The sequence below is a fragment of the Pseudochaenichthys georgianus genome, chromosome 1 (assembly GCF_902827115.2).
Source record: "Pseudochaenichthys georgianus chromosome 1, fPseGeo1.2, whole genome shotgun sequence".
NCBI classification, from domain to species: Eukaryota; Metazoa; Chordata; class Actinopteri; order Perciformes; family Channichthyidae; genus Pseudochaenichthys; species Pseudochaenichthys georgianus.
In genome coordinates this window covers 29,031,973-29,056,176 of record NC_047503.1, presented here as the reverse complement: position 1 = coordinate 29,056,176, position 24,204 = coordinate 29,031,973, and the positions used below count along the sequence as shown (strand labels likewise).

Here is a 24,204-nt window from a genome sequence, read left to right as displayed (position 1 = left end):
CCTCGTTGCAAGCCAAAATCGTAATCAAGATTAAAATACGATTAATTGCACAGCCCTACAACACACGGTCCGAAACAGAACCAAAGACACAGAGGGACAAACAGTTTGTTGGCAGAAAATGAAATGGCTGCGCTACACAATAGAGGATCCGAAAAGGATTCTTGAGAAAGCGGTCACAAAACAGCTGTGTGATTACTTAAAAAACAATGATTTATTTGAAGATTTTCAGTCTGGCTTTAGAACACATCATAGCACAGAGACAGCTCTGGTTAAAGTCACAAATTACATTCTAATAGCCTCAGACAAGGGACTTGTCTCTATTGTTGTTTTGCTCGATCTCAGTGCTGCATATGATACTATCGACCATGATATCCTATTGCAAAGATTAGAGCACTTAGTTGGCATAAAGGGAACTGCTTTAGGCTGGTTTAGGTCCCATCTATCTGAACGCTCTCAGTTTGTACGTGTCAACGATGAATCTTCCACGCAAACCAAAGTTAGCCATGGAGTGCCACAGGGCTCAGTGCTCGGACCTATTTTGTTCACATTATATATGCTTTCGTTAGGCAATATTATAAGGAATCATTCTGTAAACGTTCATTGTTATGCGGATGATACTCAACTATATTTATCAATCAAGCCTGATGAAATTAATCATCTAAATCAAATTCAAGGACTTAAAAACATGGATGACCTTACATTTGTTTATGTTAAACACAACCAAAACTGAAGTTATTGTACTTGGCCCGAAGAATCTACGAAACAAATTATCTAAAGATATACTAACTATGGATGGCATTAATTTGGCCTCCAGTGAGACTATAAGGAATCTTGGTGTTATATTTGATCAGGATTTATCCTTTAACGCCCACATAAAATCAATTTCAAGGACCGCCTACTTCCATCTACGTAACATTGCAAAAATCAGTCATATCTTGCCTCAAAACGATGCAGAGAAACTAGTCCATGCATTTGTTACTTCAATGCTGGATTATTGTAACTCTTTATTATCAGGATGTACCAAGAAGTCAGTCAAGTCACTGCAGCTCATTCAAAATGCTGCAGCTCGTGGACTAACCAGAGTTAGGAAAAGGGACCACATTACTCCTGTTCTGGCTGCCTTACACTGGCTCCCTATAGAACACAGGATAGAATTTTAAATTCTTCTTCTCGCCTACAAAGCCCTTAATGGGCAGGTGCCATCTTACCTTAAATAACTCATTATACCCTACTGTCCTACTAGGGCATTGCGTTCCAAGAATGCAGGGTTGTTGGTTGTTCCTAGAGTCTCTAAAAGTACAATGGGAGCCAGAGCCTTTTCTTATCAAGCTCCACATTTGTGGAATCAGCTTCCAGTTTGGGTTTGGGCGGCAGACACCCTATCCATTTTGAAGAGTGCGCTTAAGACCTTCCTTTTTGATAAAGCTTATGGTTAGGGCTCATTAGATTCAGCCCCTAGTTTTGCTGATATAGGCTTAGTTTGTCGGGGGACATCTTACTTCTTCCTTCTCTCTGTCTATACCTGTGTACTCTCATGTTCCGATTAACCCAGCTTCCCCAAATTTCTTTCTTTTTGGTGTCTATATACGCCAGGATCCGGAGTCATGGATGATCCTGCGGTCCTGTGTCCTGGATCGCGAGCCCTGGATCTTGAGTCGTGGCTGTGGTCCTGGATCATAGGTCCTGGATGGATATCCTCGTGGATTCATCTTCCTATTATACACACATGCATTTCCAAACATTTGGATTACCTATGTTGCAAATGTATTATCTTTTTAATTTACACACGGCATCTATTGCACGTCTGTCCTTCCTGGGAGAGGGATCCCTCCTCTGTTGCTCTCCCTGAGGATTCTCCCATTTTCCCCTTTAAACTGTGGGTTTTCTCCGTAAGTTTTTCCTTGTACGATGTGAGGGTCAAAGGACAGAGGGTGTCATATTGTCATACTGATATTCTGTACAAACTGTGAAGACCACTGAGACAAATGTAACATTTGTGATATTGGGCTATATAAATAAACATTGATTGATTGATTGATTGATTGATGATTGATTCAGTTCAAATATGAGCTGTCCGACCAAACTGCAAGTTGGAAAGCAGGAGACCAGAGGTGCTCATGCAATTGAACCAAAGAAGATGCACACAGGTCCACCTGGGATCACTGCTGTGAAAAAGAAAGACGTACTCACACAAATGGGAGTATCCCTCACTCCTATGTGGACTTCTACCAGTCTTTGCAAGTCATTCAGGCAGAGTCAGCTAGTATGTCGTTTCAAATCAATCTGAAACGTACATGACCTGCATGAAATATGCTGTTGTCGTATATAATTATATTGCTATATTTGACATTCCCAATGTTCTAAAGTAGTTTTTGATTTGCCAAACAGTTATTGGGCCAGGTTTAATGTAATTTATTTTTATTCAGTGAACTAATGTGATATTGATATTTTATATGATTACAATGGACTCTGTAACCTATTTTCAATTGGTTATTTGGGGAAATGGCTAAATAATTAACTATTTGGCAAAATGGTTATTAATGTTTTATAATTACATTCAATGAACTAATATGATATAAGGATATTTTCATATAATATTGTTATTATAACAATTGATTACTGTTGGCTCTCCTGTAAAGTTGGTCAAATGTCACTTACGCCCCTCTGGTTCTCACCCCTCGAAATAGCCTATTTTGCCTCATCAACTACACAAAATCCAAATAAAACAAAGAAAAGCAGCAATTTCTCAAATATTTGAAAGTTGGATTAGGATATTTTGAGGCTGACTAAATAATCAAATGATCAACAAATATTGAAATGATATAAAATGACATACAGCATATATGGAGGATTTTATCCATACGGCCCACTCCAATTTGAAACCCAGACCACATGCATCAACGAACAGCTGGTTGAGATTCACACCCAGATCTTGCCATGAGATGGACAAACATGTTAACTAGGCACCTAACCTAACATGAGCCAGAACCTCTGCCAAACATTTCCATAAAGTTACTAAGTAACCTTACTTCAAAGTTAAAGTACTTTGTCAAGATGTGTAGGTGTCCATACACACTACGTGTTCGTATTAACATTCAACACAGCCTGTTGTTATGCTTCCTTTGCTATTTCGATGAAAAATGGCACCAAGCATTATGCATTATTCAACATACACACCAGTCACACATGGGATTCACTGCCACATAACATTTCACAGCTTCTCTCCCTTCATTTACTTGCATCCCTGATCCAAATGTTAATGAATGAACGCTGGCATGGAGACAAAATCCCAACATGGTGATTTCAGAGAGAAAGCTCTTGAGTCCTGTTGACATATTAACTGAAACGGCACATCTGCAGGTCAAATATTCATTCAAAACCTTTCCCCCACTGAGTAACTACATTTCAATCAGGAGAGACGTTGATGTATGAAATACATATTTATCACTGGGACACGTAATATGAATGAAATAATGATTGCCAGAATTAAGACAGGAGAATGGAATGGTGTTTGGCGATTAGGCCCCGGTTTGCAGGATTATCATTCAGGAGGGAAGAACCGCTCCGAAGAAACCCCCCCGGGGTCTAGACACTGGTGGTGGTGATAAGTAGGTGGGACCGGTCTGAAGGGAGAAGGATTAGCTTGGTCCTGTAGGAGACAGGAGGCGAAAGGGGTGGAGGAGGGTTGCGTATTGTCGCCTGAAATGACAGCTGACAAGAGGGAAGAGCAGATATAAGGGGATTAGCGGGTGCAACGATAGGCTTGTGAGAATGGAGAGAGGAGTGATTGGTTAGCTGGGGAGTGGCGCCCCCGATCACTTAATGAGGGAGGAGAGGGTAAAGAAGTGACGTGTAATATGAATGAAGAGCTTGGTCTTCCTGCTTGAACTTGCGCTAAGCTTCATGTACAGTATCGTCAATAAAACGAAGACGTCCCCTTAATCAATACTTAAAGGTAGGTAAGTTTGAGAAACCGGCTCGAGATACACTTTTTGTTATATTCCATGGAATGCTCTTAACATCCCAATAGCAATGAATATCTTAAAAACATCATCTGTGGAAGCCGTGGTACTGTAAAAAGCACGACCAATCATTTTAGCCGGCCCGGCTAAAATAACTGGATGGCCTACCTGCCTGTCAGCCTTCCATCTGTGCACAAACTTATCTCGTGCCCTCATTGGTCATGTGCACGTTTGTGTGTGTTGGAGGAGGGGCTCTGTAACCCCTAGTTTCCACCGGGTCCGTCTGCGGCGTGTTACGGGCGCGTTGCGGTTGCGCCGCGGTGTCCACAAAGATCGCGGCCACTCTAGTCAATGGGTGCTATTCCACCAGACGCGCCGCGTTACGGCTCAGAAGCATCCCAGAAGCGTCTTGTCGCTGGGCTCCGCTCGAAATAGGATTGAAGTCTATTTTTCGACGCGACGCAGCCGTAAGGTAATGTCGGGCAGGAAGTGGAACGGTGACAGCATCCGGCCCACCCCCCAAATAAACTAATTTGCAGACCCCCCTTCACATCACTACATCGTCTCCACAACGACACGCACAATGGACGACGAAGTTTTTATATTGGAAGTGGAAAAACACAACGAAACTTTTTTACAAGGACAACACCAGCGTTCTCCTTCGGTTACACTGTGTGTAAATTATATAGAATAATTATGATGATGAATGCATTTTTTTTACCACTAAAATACAGGAACCGATCTTTGATTCATGTCGTTTTTAACTGGACTATTACAATTATTATTAATTATGTCTGTAGTCAACACAACAAAATAGGAAATAACAACAATAAACACGATTTAAACAGACACAAAAATAAACCATTTAACTACGTAGCCTACTTACTTTCTTGTAGAAGTACAAATGTCCAGGAAATATGCCCAAATCAACAAGAACTGCGAGCCGGCATGCACGACGCTCCGCTTCCGTAATACTTCTGAAACACTCGTGAAACGCGCCCGGTAGGGTATGACGCCGGAGGAGGCCGGACCAAAACCGCGGCGCAGCCGTAACGCGCCGCAGATGGACCCGGTGGAAACTAGGGGTAAGGAAGTGGCAGATTTTTTCCGGCTGTGTATTTTCTAATTCTAGCGCACTCGAGCTGGTTTCTCCAAAATTACCTACCCCACCTTTAAGGAAACACTTCAAAGTCCATCACACAGTGTGATGGGAGGGTCAGGATGATGTTTCACTGTTAAACATTCTCACAAGAAAGGCAGTGAGAAGAGAAAAAAAGAGTCGGTCAAAGGTGGCTGATCATTGTGATCAATGATCAATGTGTGGAGAGAAAAACACACGAGAGACCGTGCAGCTGCTCCAGATTCAGAACAGAGGGAGACAAGAGGGAGACTTAGTGGCTTTTAGCAGCCTGGCCTTAATGTTCCCCGCTATCTGAGCAGACAAAGGCTTTACTCCCTCTCACCCAGAGATTTACTGCTGACAGATCACTCAGGGTTCACCCTCACCACCACCACCAACTTCCCAGCTCTCCACCACACATGAACAACTCCCTCATCTAATGGTTCATCTAATGGTATAACAGTGGCATACAGTGGTTTCTTTCCGTCAAATAATCTGTGTTTCTTTCCTGTAATAATTCACTAATCTCGTAAACTATCTAAAATACTGTTGTAATAAGGTGTACATTTCCAATGGTATCTGTCTTTTTTTCAATATCGGTCGTCAAGTTTGACAGGATCTGGACAGTTTCCTTACATAAAGGAATACTACAGCGTTTTAATATTGCACTTCTACAAAAGCGGGGAACTCACAAGAGACTAAAAACAATTATTAAAAAGGAAGGGGTCATGAAAGAGATCCTAACTAACCTGAATTGTCTCAAAGCTCCCTTCAGAGCCACAAAGGATATAGAGTGCCACAGTGACGCGTCCTAAAACTCGGAAGTAAACTGAGCATGGGTTCCTTCGACAAAAAAAAGCAATGCAATTTCTCCATAGGATTTTGGAAAATAGCTCTAAATAAGGTCTGTGGTTGACACACATTTAAGAGACGGATCACGTTTTGTTCAGTCGGATAATCTCCACATGTCTACCCTACTTTTATAGTTTTCGAATCATAAATCTATCGATCATAAATCTATCGATTAGATTAAATGTGTGTCAACCACAGACCTTATTTCGAGCTATTTTCCAAAATCCTATGGAGAAATTGCATTGCTTTTTTGTCGAAGGAACCCATGCGCAGCTTACTTCCGGGTTTTAGGACGCGTCACTATGGCACTCTATTACGAAGTAGTGTAGAGCTCCCTGTGTAAAATCAGTGGATTTAAATGTCTCCTATTATGCTATTTTTAGGCTTATATTGTGGGTCTTAGATACAAATATATAAAAAACATGTCTATGATGTGTTTTGCTCAAAATACCAAACAGATCATGCATTTCAGACATCCCTCATATCCCTCTGTTTCAGGCCTGTTAGAGAACTGCAGGTTTGGGGTCCTTAGCCTTAAAAAATTAAAAAAGAGGAGGGGGAGCTAATGCCTGCTCAGAATTCTACTGGAGATAAAGCTAAATGCTGCCGTGATCAAACGCCATCATGTTCCAAACCACATCAAGGATTATTCTGAAACTGTATGGAGCTCAAATGATTTTTCTCTTGCGGGTTTACCACAAGGTGAGTTCCTTTTTTTATTTCCTGCTTTTTTTACACATACTCTCTCCAGTACAGGTTAGCTCTGAGTGTTAGCGATACTAATGTAAACAAAGACCATATTACGTCCAAAACAGTCAGGCATTGTTTCTGATAGCAACGTTTCTGTGGGTCCACATTTCCGATATTACGTCATATCGGACGTAAATCCGGATCAGCTCCGTTGTACCCCCGTTTTTAGAGATGTGGGTACGGAGGAAAAGAGAGAGGGTTTTGTTTTCTGACACTTTGTGAATTCCCTGACACACCGGGGACACATATTTATGTATAAAAGACATACAAAGTGCATTTTGCATGATAGGTCCCCTTTAAGTCATAAATAATTGTTATAAGACCATAAGTAAAGTGTGTTTGTAAATTAATATTTATTCTTATGTTGGGTATATTTAAATTGGTAAATCCTCATTCGCAGCAGTCCACAATTTATTGCAATACAAATCTGTTCATCTTGAAATTATTGATTCATACAAGTATGCTGGGATTATTTGTATAACACTGCACTACAATTTCCTATTTGTAATACAATTTGAGAGTATTAAATGTTTCAGTCTGTAAGCCATGTTCACCTTGCCTACAGTATTACCGGTATGAACTGGGGAAAATGTCAAATGTATATTAACCTTAAATTCAATAATGGTGCGACAGGCCTTTATAAAGCTCATATACTAAGGCTTAGAATAAACTGGGCTAAATGTGCGTTGGTGTCAGCAGGTGAAAAATCGTTTCCAGAGTGACCCAGTTACCAGCTTGTCTGACTCCTGTAGCACATTTAGCCTACGCTGCTTTTCTTATTAATATTAAATAATATATGAAGGCACATTAATTTTACATCTTTTCTGTTCATTAGGTGCTGTGAGATTTGAGGAGGGGGAGGAGGCAGCAGCGTGGAGTAACAGCTCTAACATACAAAGACTTTTATACAGCTCTTTGCAAAAAAAGCTCTCAAACATGATGTCACCCTTTTTCAAAGTATGCCCAGAGGGAGGTCACATGGGTCAGCTCTCTGCAACCGGAAAGCTTGGCAGGGCTGGGATTTGGGATGTGTCTGCTGCTTGTGGGATCACATTTGCGTCCTGGTGAGCCACGTGAGCTCAACTATCTTCAGACTGTATTTTAGGTGCTAAATGATAACATCAAATCAATGTGAGCAGGTGATTAACGACCTACAAGAAGTATACAAACTGTACACTCTACAAGCCATAGCTGCAACTTATTATTTTTGTTTGTGATTGATCTGCAGATTCTCAATTAACTAATACATAGGTTGGTGAAGTCAAAGCCTAAAGCTCCGTGTGACTTTTTCCAAAGGTTTTTCATCTGATTAACAGTATAAGATATTCGCCTACATTGTACTTTCATAAAAGACCAAATAAATATAAACATATAACAATACAATGTGTTTAGGCACTAGCCAATGGAATAGTGAGTCTTACTGTACATAGTGATGTCATTATGTTACAGAAGTTAACTAAGGGGTCTAATCGAGGCAAGGGGGAGAGAAACTCCCACTGGGGTACATTTGGGGATGTTAGCCTTTGCTGACCATTTGCATGCAGAAAAACATAAATAATACACTACAGGAAAGGGAACCCCCCAAAAAGCACAATAGGGCCTCTTTAAAACAGAACTGTGTGGTACCTTTGTCTCTCCCTTCTGGCAGTGGAAGTAATGACAGAGAGTTTTCCCTGGAGGCTTCATCAGCATGTTATTTCTTTAGCTCCTCGTCATATAATGTGTTGATGTTATAAGCAGTCTAGCTAGAAGCATACATTGTAATCAAATTCACACAAATTATACTTGAGGCTGAAGAGCAGCAGTGTTTGCATTGTTTTAACACAACAGCATTACATGCAGCACACAAGCCCAGCAGCCATGATTCACACTCCATAAACCCCTTGACTCCCAGACGCAGGTAATTCACAAGAAATTAATATTAATGACTCTGAGTGCCACTGAGTGCATGCACAATACCCTGAATTCGCAATTGTGCTTCCCCTGCTAGAGGTCCAAATATGTGCAAAGTAAATCTTTGAAAAAGCAATTTTTTACCACTACAAATATATTTAAGCTGCCTTCTTAAACTGAGTATTTAGGCATATACCGTATGAGGCAATACAGCAATATTGCCAACATCTAGTCAATTGTTTCCCAAAACTCTCCTTTCTTAACCCTCCTCATGTCCCATCATTGTCATTTCCATCTACTCTTTTCCATAAACTCTCCTTATCCTGTAAATCTGCTTTCTTCAAACACCTCTTTCTCCTCCTCTCAGCTCCAACCTTCTCCTCATTTCTATCCCTGTCGGTGCAGAAGTGGGTCACAGACTACAGCTGTACTAAAAGCCTAGTCTGGGATGAGGCGCTTCTCTAAATAAAACACCATAAAATCGGCAGTCTCGAGGTGCCTCATCATACATACATAAAGCTAGCAAAGAAGGAGAGAAGAGGGGAAGGAGTTCAAGAAGCAGAGATGATGTATGCAGCTTGATTGGTTGAATGGGTTTCTGGCCCTGTTGTCTCTCAAAAGATAGAAAGATATTTCTTTATGCATGCATTACATATATAAATATGTAATACATCAAAGCTTTCTAGTACAATGTTTCGAAGGGAGTACTCTTTAGAGTTTGTCAGGTTAATCATAGTGAAGGCTTTCCTGTGTTTGCACTAGTACGTTTTGATCCATCCATATGAATAAAGTATGTTGGCCTGCTGTTACAGTCAGTTGTGTCCAACATTTTGTCAGATCTGTGACTGAGGAAATATTGACGGGCATCTTTTATCTACTCTACAATACTCCCTTCTTTGTGCATGAAGCAGTGGAGCCAACTGCTTGAGCCCTTTTGTTTTTGTTCTTATCATTCTTTCTTCTTAATGTTTTACTGAGGACTTTTTATCACCATTTTAGTTGTTTGTTAGCAGGATCACAGAAAAACTACAAGCCGGATTTTGGTCAATTTTGGCGCGGATTGGCCTTGGCAGAGGTCTTTGCTCTTCAAAAGAATGTCCAGTTAATCATATTATCGTCTGCCGTTGACTGTACAAAAGGTTTGTAACATTAAGGGCAATGCATTAACGTTTATGAAAATAATGTCATTGTTCTAGACCTCACTTATAGGTGACCCTTTGCCCTAACAAAGGAGTCATGTTTGTTTAAAAAAACATACAGGATGACTGTATGCTAAACTGAAACAGAAGAAAAGCTCCAACAAGCAGTGACACAGGAAAGATGTAATAAAGTGTGGTTATTACAAACTGACACATTGGTGGTTGCAGACCAGATCCAACGGTTTCACCTCAGTTTTCATAAGGGACCTGTTATGTTTTCTTTAATTTGTCTATGTTGCATTGTATGACTTCTACTGCACTTGAAATTTAAAATAAGACCTTAACGAGCCAAATGCAAGAGGTAAAAAAATAACTGCATTTAGAACCGATAACAGCTTCAAAGGGCTAATATTAGCGCGTTCAGACCACAAGCCTTGCACTACTGAACGTGTAATATGGCTATTAAAAAAAAGCCTTTTCATTTTGAGGCAGTAGTGACACCAAGTGGAAAGAATCAGCTGTTCCAATTAAAATGAGTCGCCATATGTTAAATGTGCCCAGATAAAAATGTCAGGGCACCTGAGGGAGCTTCACAGAGATAATTGAATGTGACGTCCAGGCACTACAGAGTCTGTGGAGACCGGAGGAACGCTGCTGATCCTCAGATAAGAAGCTTTAGGTCAGAGCGCTCCACCTGGACCAGAGGCCGTGGGAATAAACATTACAAATAAACATGTAGCACATAATTATAAAGTGATGACTTGTGAGAAAACTGCTTGATGATTTCTAAATCTGTACCGAGGAAAATTCATGAATGACCGTTGGCGCCAAAATGAAATGCCAAGCAGAAGTGTTTGCATTTTAATGAAGAAGATCCTTAAAAAGGTCACTTTCATGGACAAAAGCAAAAGCAGAGATATTATCTTGAATGTTGTACTTTATTGTGTAATAAACCGTTTTTTACTGCACAATAATATATGTATATAATGTATATTTAGTTTTAGACAATAATAAAACAATGTAATTCACTGCTAAATCTACAGAGGTATCTGATTATTGTTGTTTGCATACTTTTTGCATTTCTACCCTGAATAAAAGTCCTGTTATCAATAATAACTTAAGCAGTGTATGCATGAGCAGTCTGAAAGGTAATATATGTGCGTGGTTTAGTTTGCACCATGAGGCAAATTAGAAATCATAGCCAGTGTGAATTTGTAAACACAAGTCAGTGCAGACATGATTTAAAGAAAATAAATAGTTCCATCAGAACAGATATCTTCGATATGCCACTAATACTTATTCCTTGTACTTTTCCTCGACTCACTGTTGAAGCCTTGCATACGTGACGGTACACTCATTCATAAAAGCTTCCTGTATCAGTTGTGGAATAGAACAGGCGCAATCCAATTAGCGCAATTAAAGAGATGCCAGAGAAACTGGGACTACATGTGACTGCCTCGGGATTAGAGACCTGCTGACGGTGAGCTGTCCTCTGGGGTCAAATCTGCATACAGGTGACAAATTAACTCTTTTTTTTGTTTCCTTACAGTAATTTCTCAATACAGACAACCTTTCAAAAATGAAAACTGGATTAAATGATGGTGCGATGGTTTGTGATAAAAGGTGATCTGTATTTTTATAATTACCTCGTGTTGTTTATGGTATAAAATTAAAATCTCTAATCAGATATCCCCAGGGTATTTCAAATACAGTAGTTATAAAACGAGACATAGAACAAATATCCCAAATGCTCACATTTAAGAGGCTTGATCAGAAGATCTTTTGCTTTTTATATTAATCTGGGTTTTTTTCTGAGACTGTAATCGTCTTTTCAGATCTAAATTTAAGACTGGGGCATTTATGATATTAAACTATTGATGTTGGCTAGAAGAAGACATACGATTGATATTCTTTTCACATCGTTTTGTATATTAATCTATAACAAAAACAGTGTCCTTGGCTGGAGAAATTAAAGAAAGCAATGTTCATTTGTATCCATTAGGTTGAGTTTTATTGTGTTATGGTACTGTAATTTCTCTTAATCAGATGTACTGTTCTTCAGTATCAGCCTAGATCTTTGATTGATCTTCTTATTTATCAGCTCTTATCTCAAGAAAAAGAACAGTAGTCTTGGATAACTGTCTGCAGTGACTCAAGGTCTCCAAGACAGCCCGTAATCTCGTAATCGTAACGGAAAAACAAACTATGCCAAATATCACCTCCTGAGCACCTTGGTTGTTATTGTCTGCTTCAAATGCTTACAAAAACGCTTTCTTAAACCTTTTTGAAAGATTGTTCGTGTTATTATGTGATACCACAAATGTTCAAAATGTACAGAGGGCAATATACTCCATGAATGCGGAGCTTTTTTCCGATTGTGAGGAATAGGAAAATAAATATTTGTTTAGCAACAGAAAATGACCCAGGAATGAAACTCATGACTGATTGCGCTACACCTCTCACATGTCTCAAAGTGTCATCATTGTTTTTGCCCTTCTAATTAAATGTTTAGACACCAGAGCTGAATGTTTGCAAGCTTAGTAGTGATTTATTTAGTTTTGCAGACTGGCAGGGTGATCTAATAGAATTACGGTAGAGAGACTTACGCTGAAATAGATCATCATGTTGATCCCCTGCTGGCTAAACCCACTGACGCAGAAGCAGACCCTGATACTCGAAGGGATTAGATGAGGTGCCACAGGAGTTTATAAATGGACGCAAAGGAACAGATCATTGAGGACCAAAACAGATCAACTTGTTCAACGTGCTGGTCAGGACACAAAGGTCCAGACACCTGCTGCAGGGGCTGAAGCAGACCCAACATCAGACTGCCTGAGAACAGCTCTTGGACTTTGTCTTCAGCTTTTGTACATCAGAGAATCAGCGGAAACCATGGAGCCTTTGGTCCAGACGGTGACCGCCGGAGCAGCCTACGAAGAAAAAAAAACTTTTCCCAGGAAAGCCATGAGGGCGAAATATAGAGGAGCGTCGTCTCATTTCGTGGGGAGCTCGATCATCATCCTGTCTTCGTTTGCGATCTCCTCTTTGGCTATGAACTGTGGGAAGAAGATCCAAGCCTCTCGACACAAATCCATCAAGAACTAACGATGGATATGCCTTTATGTTTTGGTCAGATTTATTAGGCTGGGAAAGCTTTGTTTTGCTGAAGATATGGACATCCCTTCTTAGCCAGCTGCCTTTTGTGCTCCTATAGCAATATGTGAAATGTGTTATTATGGCCGAAACTTCCCGAGTGTTCACAGTTAGCCCGGTGAGTCGGAAGAGGTTTGTTGGGTTAATACAGATTACACAAAGTTACTTTAAGATGGGAACACTACAGTATGCAGTAATACCATCAAGCCTCATCCTCCTTTTTGCCTCATATTGTTGTGAGTAGTCTCAACATGTGAGAGAGATTAGAAACAAGAAAAATGTCTGCTGCTGAGAGTTACGGGACAGTTTCTTACAAGGACTCTCAATGGCTGTCAACAACAAGTATCATAACTTCTTAAGTATTAAAAGCCTGCTCAGAGTATGACTCTTAAATTATACTCTTGTGGTTGTTTGTTTTTAGACAAAGCCTAACATTGGACACCATTCTTTTTTCAAATAACGTTTTTTTCTTTGGGTTTGTATTTGGGTATATTTGCTAAAAACAGAATATACTGTATGCAGTAATGTAAGCTAAATAATGTACTAATATGCCTGACAATATGATTGTAATGTATTTGGAATGAGCTGTTCCGAGTAGGTTGCATTCTGCAGTTGTGGATTTTTGTGGTGAATATTCCAGCCATCAGAAAGTGGTTGTGTCGGTCGGGACTCACAATAGTTCATGTTGAATATGCTTTTAAAACACCTGCTGCATTTTGTCATATCGCCGCCAGAGGGCAGCATCGGCATTAAAGATTGCAGTTTCAAAACAAACAGTCTTTTTGCATCTTTTGCAAGTATTATGTAGAATTTATGAACAAAGGCTCTTGTGATAAAAAGCATTGTTATTAACATTATTTTTATGTATAAAAAAACAGATACAAAAGTGACAAATAAAGACAGACCTTAATTTGAGTCTGGATTGGTGATACAAACATAAAAGGTCTGCAGTGTTGCATTAAAGTCCATATCAATTTCTGTTTGTGCCGCACATGGAAATATCACAAAGAGCTTGTGATTTCCTGCCTGTGTGTGTGTGTGTGTGTCCTCTACTGTGTTGTCTTCAGAGTGCGTTGAGGTTCTTCAGCCGCCGCTCGGTGAAGAAGCGGTGTGTCTGGTGAGTCGATTTTTGGTCTTTACCTCCAGCTGATGCACTGAAGTAAGCCAACATGGATTTGTTGTTCTGACGCTGAGCCCCTTTCTCCCCATCCTCGTCATCATCGTCCCTGAGGACAAATTTACCAAAACAAGAGTCATGTTCATGCTGTGGTTAGCTCTTGTCTCCAGAAGTCAAGGCATTTGCACAGACATTAAGCGTGACGTTGATATCAAAAGCATTGCGGTTTCTCTCTCACACACACACCCACAAAACAAATTTCATAAGCTTGAAACACTTTTGACAAGTGATTTTTGTTTGTTTTTTTTACATGGGAAAACATTTGTGTTACTACATAAGAGTGAGAGCAATTTACTTGGAACACAATCAAAGTGGTTGCAGATACTCCTTAAAATAATCCACTGCAAAATTCAGTTTAAACGCTCTTTACCAGTGGACCGTCACGCCCTTGCTGTCCATCAGGGTTTGGGCAGTGCTCCAGCTAAATCGAACGAACTGAGGGTAACCAAACACTGGATCCAGGTACTTCAGCATCCAGGCTTTAGTCTTCGGATCTGAAAAACCAGGGGGGGGAACAGTTTATCTACATGCATTGATAACCACAGTTAGTCATGTTAAGATAGTGTGAGAAGTGTCACAGGGTGTTTCTCAATGTCGAGGACGCTTGCTTGGTCTTCCGAGTCACTTGCTTCAGAAGCGAGGCAAGAATCCTTCCTAGCCTCGGAAAACGAAGAATTGTGGAACAGGCCAAAAAGTGTGCAGGTGTGAATCATATGCGAGGCCCCGCCTTAAATGGAGCGCGATTTCCGCAAAAGATTTGGAAATTGGTCCGTGCGCAAAGCATTGTGGAGATTTTAAGACTGCGGAGTCTACACATGTGCAGCCTCGAAATGTCTCGCTACGAAGTACGCCGGCCTCGGTAGAATTCCAAGTATGCTGGACATTGGAACAGTCCATCGGCGGCACTCGGTGACGTAGTATGCTTGAAATAGTGGCTCTGGAGCAGCCTTCCTCGACATTGAGAGACACCCAGAGACATAAAAAAGTGATTCCTGTTAAGTGCACTTAATACTTATTTTATTCTATACATTTAAAAGTATTTCACAAACATGGATGACTTCCAGTAAGTATTATAGTAGCTGTTTGTTGTTTCTTTTACCGCTTGGGTATCCTGAGCCGTAGTCTGCTTCCACATCTCCCATGTCCTCGGAAAAGCTCCAGCCTTTTACAACACGATCCCTTGCCACCTGAAAAACAGCAACTGACTGTTTTGAACAAAGCCTAACATGTAGATACAAAGTTTCGTTTATTAGCTACAACTATTAGGTATATAATCTGAATGAAGAGCCCTGAAGTAACAAAGACATCACTGAAGAACTGAGATCCCTTTGGCTGGTGGTCACTAACCTTGGCACAGATACTGGCTGCACTGACGATGGGGAAGAGGGAGTCAGCCTTCGGCCTCACAGTCACATCTATACCTGGAAACCGCTTTGAGAGTTTGTCCTCATATTTATCAGCTGGGCCGACTGTGTCCACAAACACCTTTGGAAAATCAGGGAGGTGGCGGGTCGAGCAAAGTAAGAGCAAAAAGTTTGAGTGAACATTTACATATACGTTATGTAATGTTTCGATTGGTAATCAGTTGCATGATTTCATGATTTTCTGTCACAGTGCTCTTCAGTTCATGAAGAGCCAACAATTCACAGAGACAGGCAAATGTATATTTACATTTATTACTTGGTTTCATACCTCTTTAAGCTGTACTCCACTGTCCAAGGCATACTGTACTAGATCAATTGCTGTATCATGTGAGATGGCGTTCAAGTTGTATTTTGTCCTAACAGAAGCAGATCATTTTGTGAGTGTGATGATAAAACAGGTTATTAAAAGAAAAACAAGTCTCTGTGATCATGATACTGTTTCTGCCACATACCTCTGTAACATGCTGGTTGAGATGGTGTTTGGGGAGAGGATCTGCAGAGCCCAGCCTATATAACTTTTGGACTCGTCAATTTTTTGGAAAAGATTCTCTCTTTCTACCTCGTTAAGAGTCTTTGAATCTGTTTCAGGAGGGGGAAAAAACATTGAATTAATGATGTGTTGCTTTATGCAAAAAAAGTTATTTCATTCTTGAATAGAGAAAAATCTGAATTGGCTAGTTGAAAATGTCCTTTTTCTAAAAAGCATTGAGTATGAGTTTAAAGAACAATGCTGAGAAAGCCAGTGCAGCATCCTTTTTAACAGCAAACAGCAGAGGTGTGGGCCACGAAATGTACCTGCCACTTTCGAGTCCTTCAGCTCCTGCTTTTTGGAAACTGGACAGAAACATATTCCATACACCATGGGCCCTGGGTGACAAAAATTACCACTGTAAGTTTGGAAACCATATAGCTCAATTCGGTTAGTGCCAAAACTAATTGCATTCAAACCGATCAGACAGTAAATCAAAAGAATATCTCTTAGATAGATAGATAGATAGATAGATAGATAGATAGATAGATTAATGCGCCTTTATACACGTGTAATGCTGTTAGGCGGACATAGAGCAAGTACTGCAGTTTAATAGTATTTATTAGGGGTGTTGAAAATAATCGTTTCTACGATGCATTGCGATGCGGACGTGGACGATTCGGTCTCGATGCAGTGACGGAAGATAATCGGTTATAGAGTAGTAACGTTGCTTCCTGATTTTCCGGCCGCGGCTTTACTATAACGTTTTTTCTGTCACTTTAATATCAAATCGGTCGGTGACGCAGAGATCAGGGAACATACGTGACAGCGGCACAGCAACACCGAACACGGAGCAGTCTGCTTTATCCACCAACACAAGAACACCAGTCCAGAACCCACAGCAGAAGGACCCGCTCTGAATCACTCCGTGTTGCTGCGGCTTAGAGACACAGACAGGGATTTATGTTTTTCAAAAATAATCGCGTTACAATCATGTCAGGTTTTTGGTGTATTTAATTAAGTCTTGGATTGCAGAGTATGAATGTCCTCTAGCAATTTTCAGATGATATATACGTGTGTAAAGTTTGTGAAGGCAGGAGGAAAAAAGCTTCCGCGATCACCGTCTCCTCTCCGTTCCTCCAAGCCCCGCCCCCTCCCTGAAAATAATGAGTGACATGCTTATAGTGACCCGATAGAAACTTTATTATTCACTTAATCACTGAGATATAATGAAGCTAATTTTATCTTTCATTCATTGGATTTATGTAACAGTAAAACAGAGAATGTAAGTGTGCACCCACATGCAGTATTTTAGTTTGTATATGCTGTTGTAAATACTCCTGTTGTCTGCTGTGTTCAGACTCACGTCCTGTGTGTGATGCCTCATTCAGGACATTCAGTGTCCTTTCTTAACAGAAGGCCGTGGCTAGAAGCTGCAGCTAGACTGCAGAAGCATTAGCTTTTTGTTTTTGAGGATGGAACAACTTCACACACGGAGGCTAGACCTATACAATTCATTTATTTTGGTTTATAAATTAATGTCAAGACATTTATGTTATTGATTTCTGAAGCACTTTCTAAATAATAAAAAGAGAGTTCATATGTATTGACTGCATGTATGCATTGATGAAAAATAAGCCATGTGCAGTAATATAGAAAATTGAGGATGCAACGCATTGGTATGAATCGAGATGCACCGGGATGCACCGGGATATCGAACCGAATCGAATCGTTGACAGGATAATCGTAATCGAATCGAATCGTGAGACCAGTGAAGATGCACAGCCCTAGTATTTATGGCAAGTTTAGATTGTAAAACAAGTATCAAACAGCATACCCAGCACAGGCCCCCTGCCAGCCTCATCGATGCCCAGACAGCAGTCCTCAGTCTGGCAGACATCCGGGATCTCAGAGGCCAGGCGGCAGCTCACAGAGTTGTCCGATTCAAAGGGGCTGAGGTCCATGACAGCAGGCTGAGAAAGTCACGAATCAAATATTTGTTTCAATCCAATCCAATCCACTTTATTTATATAGCACATATTACAAAACAGAGTTTCGTCATGCTAAAGTCTCGTAATGTTCAACTCTTTCTCCTGACAACATGCCATGCTAGCTAACGTTAACGCACACACATGACAGGCAGTCAGACAGAGGTGATGCTAACTCATCAAACTAACATGTGTTATCACAACATGCGGCTGTTTTCTGTATACACGGGAGTTTACGCTGTTGCGATGAAGCTATACTGTAGTTTATATCCTGATAAATCTGCAACAAAGCTAATTCTTACCCTTTTAGACGTTATCGATGCTGTTCACAACTTCGTGTTGTTTATGTCTGATGCAGATTTGGCGCGCCTTGAATGACGTCACATTCTTCTTCTTCTTCTTCTTCTTCTTCTTCTTCTTCTTCTTCTTCTAAAATGGTAGGTTCACTACCGCCACCAGCTGATCAGGAGGACCAACACTAGTCTCAGTCATGTTAAGAAAAGTAGACCACATACCGGTACGTTTACTGTATCATTCAATTAAAACTGTAATTCTGACGCAATGAACTATTGCAAATGAGAGGTTTGCCTTCAGGGCGTTCTGCTAGAAAGGACCAATTTCAAACCAAACCAACATAACCAGGTATATTTTTGCTTTAAAAACATATTTTGCGAAATTGAAGGAAAACTCCTCCCAAGTGCACATCTCTTCTAGTTTAAGCCTCGAAAATACGTATACTCATCCGAGCAACACATTCAATTGTACATCAGATGTCCCATAAGTGCCTCACGTGTAGAAATCCCAGAAATCACAACAGTTAAGTGGCACTATATGGCAGCTGAAAACCTAAAGCAATAAACGCATTGCATCATTGTAAGCCACTAAGCCTTCACATATGGGCCTATTCCTTTTCCAAGCTTCATCGAAAGTAAGCTTTGTTAACATGTAAGCACGCAGGCTTCACCTTAAGGCTTTTAACATTTACAAATAAATGTACAAGTGATATGTATCTTCCAACCCCATTATCTTATTTCTTTCCATGCTCACCTGATAATAATGATGTAATTTATTAATCCCCAGTGGAAAATGCATTGGTTTCATTTTGTTGGTGTTTTTCCTGATGTACACTCATGCAATCATTTGCATCAATGTAGAGAGATGTCAGAATGACATGTCAGCCCAGCATTGCACCTTGATTAGGCTAGTTGAAGTTATACAAGTTGTGAAATCATGTTATAAATGATAGACTAAGTCTAGTTTGTGTTTTTATTATCAAAATTTGACGGCTTCTCCCTGGTTGAGACTGCTCTGTAAATGAACATTTCTTTGCTCAAATTATTTAATCTCTCACCCCTTATTTTTGACCTTTTTCTGCAAAAGCCACCATGTCTATCAACATCTTTGTTTAGCATCCCCCTCACACACAATATTCTTACAATACACTTTACAATTAGCATCTGGGTGCCCGCTTAATAGGTTTGAACAGCAGCTGAGTGTGGAGGCAGGGAGGCAGCTTCAGGTGGAGAGGAGAGGGCAGCGTGAAAGGAAAGCCATGTACAAAAGTCCAAGTGTACGTTGGTTACTGAGCTGAAATTGGCCTTGGCTCTGGCTTTTTACACCCACCCTTTCTCTCTCTTTCTGTCCCTCTGCAGCACTGAATGGCTCTCTTTGTATTTCTCAGTAACACGCAGTCCCCAGCCGATTAAATGCGGGGAATTAGTAGTCAATTTTAGCCTACCACACACACAAACACACTAAACAGCTTAGGTTGGTGGGGCACTGATTGTGTTGTTATTACAGTTCACACGTCAGCAGCATGTTTTTAATTTCGTTTTTTCACCCTTCACTGCTTAATGCTCCATGTTTTATCTCTGAAACATCCCTATACTGCATACAATAACACTCTTACAAAGGATATTTTTTTATAAATAAATTGATTTAATAGATGACAACAATAACATTGCTTTTCTTGTATGGAAGCAAAATACTCAAGCGAATGTATAGCAAACACTTTACAAAACTATTCAGAATTATACAAAATGGAAGAAGCAAAGATGTGACACATAATGCATTATTTCTTACAACAAAATAATAACTACATGGTAAGAGGGTCAGTATAAAATCATAAAGTATGCGTCAGGTAATAAAGTTGAAGCATGTGGTAATAACCAATATTCACATTGCTGAAAAGGAAGAGGCCTATTCGGACACAATATAGAAAAAAACGTAAGGACGAAAACATGCTTTAGCAGTGCAGAGAGGTCGTACATGTGATTCTAATCCTTAACCCAAAGCTGGCCAATTATCTGAAGAGATTTGGTTGAGACTTTGCACTTATATATTTTAACTCAGTTATTAGAAAAATCAGATGTGTATTAGCAAAATGTTAGGCACTAAAAAGCAAAAAAGAAGCAGATGTTTACTGCTCTGAACATTTGAATACCTTTAGCATTATGTGATCAGGTATCCAGTGTCTTATTTCTTCTTTGCTATTGGCACAAAATGAAAAGAGTTGAGGTAAGTGTCCAAGAGTGTTAAGCTGAAATACATCTTTAGGAGCTCTCTTTCCCTCTCTTGTTCCTTTTCCCCCCTTAAAGTCTTCAGTTCAGTGAAGTTAATGTAATGAAAGGACAGATTGTACTACAAGAAAAACAACTATCCTTTTCTGGCCGTGAAAAAAAATACAACCCTTGGGAACATCTTACTGAAAACAAAACATGCTTTTCCCAAAGCAGTGGTGAAGATGTATTAGTGTAATATCAAATCAGTCACAATAAAGTTACACCATAGGATATCAACATTGACAATAAACTTACTACTCATATAAAATAACACAATAACATCAAAAACATCTGCTTTAGTTTGGTTAATAAAATCTGATCAGTCTAAACCCATCGTTGCTGGGTCAAATCAGAGTCACTCATCAATGCAACAACTGTTCATTCAGAGTCACACTGTGTACAAACTTTATACAAATTTATGATGGCACATGTTTATTAAGGTTTATTTAATTTTTGATTGGCATTTGACCCATGATTCACACTTTATAGTGCGTGAGTTTGTGGCTGTTTTTCTTTTAAACTGTATAAGGCCCTGTGGATGCGTCTTGCATTATAATGGCTAAAAAAGTAAAAACCTCTAATATAACATCAATATGGCACATGCACGCATCCACAATCACACACTGACATATTTTGCACACAGTCACACAAATCCACACACACACTTCCCATATTTCCCTCTGCTCAGCTGGTCTCCCTCAAGGTCTTGTGAGTGTGGTGTAAACAGGCTGCTCCCAGTGTGTTGGGCTGTGAGAGGGGGCCACGCTGGAGGGGTCTCCTATGGTAGTGTACAGAGGCCTCTGTGAAGGGCCCATGTAGGAGAAGGCTGAGTACAGCCCCGGGGCCTGGCTGGAGTGGGCATAGTACGCCCCGGGGGCCTGGTGCTCAGCGTACTCAAACTGAGCCCTGGAGGCCAGCGAGGGGAAAGCGGAGCCATAATGGGGGAGGCTGAGCGGGGTGTAGGTGACATGGGTGCCTGAGGAGGGCGAGGAGGAGGCGTCAGCGTAGTGGCTCCCGACCACAGACTCACTCTTGATCTGGGCCTTGGAGGGGTCGGAGGAAGACGGAGAGGCCTGAGGCTGCTGCTGCTGCTGCTGCTGCTGCTGCTGCTGCTGCTGCTGCTGCTGCTTGGAGAGCCACGCGGAGTGCCCGCTAGCAGCAGCCAGGGCGTAGGCGTAAGACGAGGCCGAGGGTCCGGCTGAAGGGGCCCCGGGTCCACTTTGCGGGTGGCCGTTTGGAGGAAGGTACTGGTCGAACTCGTTCACATCAAACGGCTCAATGTTGGACATCACCTCGTGGCTGATATCGCCGATGTCCATGGTTCCAAAGTCGATGTGAGGTTTAGAGCTCGATGATGAAGGGCCGCCCGAGGCCCCATCATCCCCCACCCTGAGGGCTCCCCTGGACCCCCCTGATCCTCCGGCCGCTCCTGCAGCCCCCTCCCTCTTGGCATCTGACAGTTTCCCAGACTGGAGCTCTGTCTTCGGGGTGGTGGGGGGTGTGGGCGGGCTGTGACCCTGACCTAGAGGAAACAAGAGGAGGGACACAGGTGAACATTGACAAAGGCACAAGTTTTGTCTTCTTTAAGTCTGACTCTAATTTAAATAGGCCTAAATAAATGTATCCCACTTAATATTAATTATCAATGTTGTGAATTTTCTCAAATGTAAATGTTGGTTATTGTGACGCCTACCAGCAGGATGGTGGAGGTGATGGTGGTGGTGGTGCAGGTCACCCAGGGGAGACCCAGCCCCGCCATTGTGCTCCAGGTGCAGGGTCTTGTAGTGAGACTGGGAGTGGCTTGCCTCCCCTTCCCCCTGGCTGTCGGACTCATTAGCATTAGCTAGTTTGCCGTTTTTGCGTCGCCGGGGCTGGTACTTGTACTCCGGGTAGTCCTTCTTGTGCTGTTTCCTCAGCCTCTCCGCCTCCTCGATGAATGGCCTCTTGTCGCCCTCGTTCAGCAGCCTGGGGGGGGGGGGGGGGGGGGGGGGGACCAAACAAGGAGTGTTGTTAGTCTAACAGGCTAATACTCAATTAAAGGGATAATATTTTCTGAGAATATGTCTAGAAATTATAATTATTGTCGCATTCAACCCCGTGCGCAGAGGATAAGGAGGTTAAAACTCGAAGGTATACACGAATGCAGTGTACTCTATTAAAGTAACAAAATAAGAAAATACCAATTTGATTTCTGTGTGTTTTCTTTGTTTACAACCATCATCCTAAACGTATTTGCCCAGTTGTTACATTTGAGTTCAAAATCGACATCCCCTACTTATCCTTTACGCACAGGCGAGACAGGAAACGTGCCACTGTATGGCCACACTGTTCTGAAACAACCATCCCATACAAACCTCCAAAGTTTGCCCAGGGTCTTGCTGAGCTCCGCGTTGTGCAGGTGGGGGTATTGGTCGGCCAGTTTCCTCCTCGCCGCCTGCGCCCACACCATGAAGGCGTTCATGGGCCTCTTTACGTGGGGCTTCGCTTTGCTCCCGTTGTTAACGCGCACCGGCATGGGCACAAGTGTCCAGTCATATCCGTCCAGCACCTGGCTGACCGCCTCCCTGATGCCGATCGGGAAGCGATCTTCCACTATCTCTGATTTGACTGTTTCGCCTGCGTCATCCTCGGAGCCATCTGCGACACTGAGCGAGGTCAGCTGCTGCGGCGGCCCGATCAGAGGTGAGTCCTGGCGGGGTGGCGCTCCGGGTTGAGTCGGTGACAGTGAGTGACCATCGTCGGACCCTCCGGGACTCAGTTCCGCCTCGGACAGGCTGTGCTCCTCGCCAGACATTTCTATTTAGATATTTTTAATTTAATGTATGACAAGAATGCAACTTTGTTTTAGAGAGTCCAACCTATGCAGTATAATTAATACGTTTTAATCGAATACGATGTCAGGAGTCTGCGATGATCCCAGTTATTGCTGACTCTTTTTAGGGAAAGCCATGGTGCTGCGTAAAAGTGTCCAAATCCTTTCCACCTTCGGCTGGAAATCCGTTTCAGCAAACAGTTACTCCTAAAACCCACATAAAGTATGATAGAAACAAAATCAATATGAATTCCACCAACAAAATGTAATTGTGTTTATGAGAGTCAAACATGCCCTGGATCAGGCTAAATATATTTAATTGGTGAGCAGATTAAATGTGACCATACAAGGGTAACTGAAGCCAATAATAATAATAATAATAGCCTAATAATGATAGCCAAATGCTATTTATACGAAAGAACTGTATCCAAGAAAATATATTTTCATCGAACCCAAATCAACGCTAAAGTTACTCCAATAAAAACAATACACCTGGTACATAAATGACATACTGATATAAATGAATTCCTTTTAAAATATCAATTCTGTTTTTAAGAAATTACATAACTTACCAATTTAGATGTCCAGTGGTTCAACATGGGAGTGTGTGTGGCTGACTGTAGAGCCGATGAATGGTTGCTCTGTGTGGCAACACCGGACCTTAAAGAGCGCCTTGTGAGGAGGACTGGGAGAAAAAAAAGTGATTGAAAGTGGAAAACATTCCCGGAGAGGGAGCATTCCAGCACACTGTGGCCCCGCCCCCCGGCACCGCACCGCGCACTGGTTGGCTCTCTAATTATCCCTCTGCATCGTGATTGGACGAAAGCTGCAAACTGTTAATGCCGGTCTGTCCATCACTGCAACATTTCCAACAGGGAAGAGGTGAGATTTTTACATCGGAGTG

The 24,204-nt window shown here is 41.4% G+C and overlaps 2 protein-coding genes across 2 annotated transcripts; both read right to left on the bottom strand.

The window, feature by feature from the left end:
• Positions 1-13,709: 13,709 nt before the first annotated feature.
• On the bottom strand, positions 13,710-18,318 carry rnaseh2a (ribonuclease H2, subunit A). Its single transcript, XM_034082385.2, has 9 exons — positions 18,230-18,318; positions 17,777-17,912; positions 16,266-16,337; positions 15,923-16,049; positions 15,739-15,826; positions 15,394-15,531; positions 15,146-15,233; positions 14,417-14,540; positions 13,710-14,095 (listed from the first exon to the last, which is right to left on the bottom strand). Exons 2-9 carry the CDS (start codon positions 17,901-17,903, stop codon positions 13,933-13,935), a joined length of 927 nt encoding a protein of 308 aa, XP_033938276.1. The 5' UTR covers positions 17,904-17,912; positions 18,230-18,318; the 3' UTR covers positions 13,710-13,932.
• A 1,562-nt stretch (positions 18,319-19,880) lies between these two features.
• LOC117446239 (transcription factor Sox-10-like) lies at positions 19,881-23,983 on the bottom strand. The gene is made up of 4 exons (XM_034082313.1): positions 23,873-23,983; positions 22,843-23,507; positions 22,182-22,453; positions 19,881-22,010 (listed from the first exon to the last, which is right to left on the bottom strand). Exons 2-4 carry the CDS (start codon positions 23,280-23,282, stop codon positions 21,187-21,189), a joined length of 1,536 nt encoding a protein of 511 aa, XP_033938204.1. The 5' UTR covers positions 23,283-23,507; positions 23,873-23,983; the 3' UTR covers positions 19,881-21,186.
• Between the last annotated feature and the right edge of the window lie 221 nt (positions 23,984-24,204).

Excerpts from the sequence above, each read along its gene's own strand:
- rnaseh2a (XM_034082385.2), bottom strand. The coding sequence starts at position 17,903 with ATGGACCTCAGCCCCTTTGAATCGGACAACTCTGTGAGCTGCCGCCTG. Across the intron at positions 16,050-16,265 it reads GAAGGACTCGAAAGTGGCAG|ATTCAAAGACTCTTAACGAG; the intron begins GTACATTTCGTG and ends CTCCTGAAACAG. Across the intron at positions 15,827-15,922 it reads TCAACCAGCATGTTACAGAG|GACAAAATACAACTTGAACG; the intron begins GTATGTGGCAGA and ends TGCTTCTGTTAG.
- LOC117446239 (XM_034082313.1), bottom strand. The coding sequence starts at position 23,282 with ATGTCTGGCGAGGAGCACAGCCTGTCCGAGGCGGAACTGAGTCCCGGA. Across the intron at positions 22,454-22,842 it reads ACCCTGGGCAAACTTTGGAG|GCTGCTGAACGAGGGCGACA; the intron begins GTTTGTATGGGA and ends CCCCCCCCCCAG. Across the intron at positions 22,011-22,181 it reads TCACCTCCACCATCCTGCTG|GTCAGGGTCACAGCCCGCCC; the intron begins GTAGGCGTCACA and ends TGTTTCCTCTAG.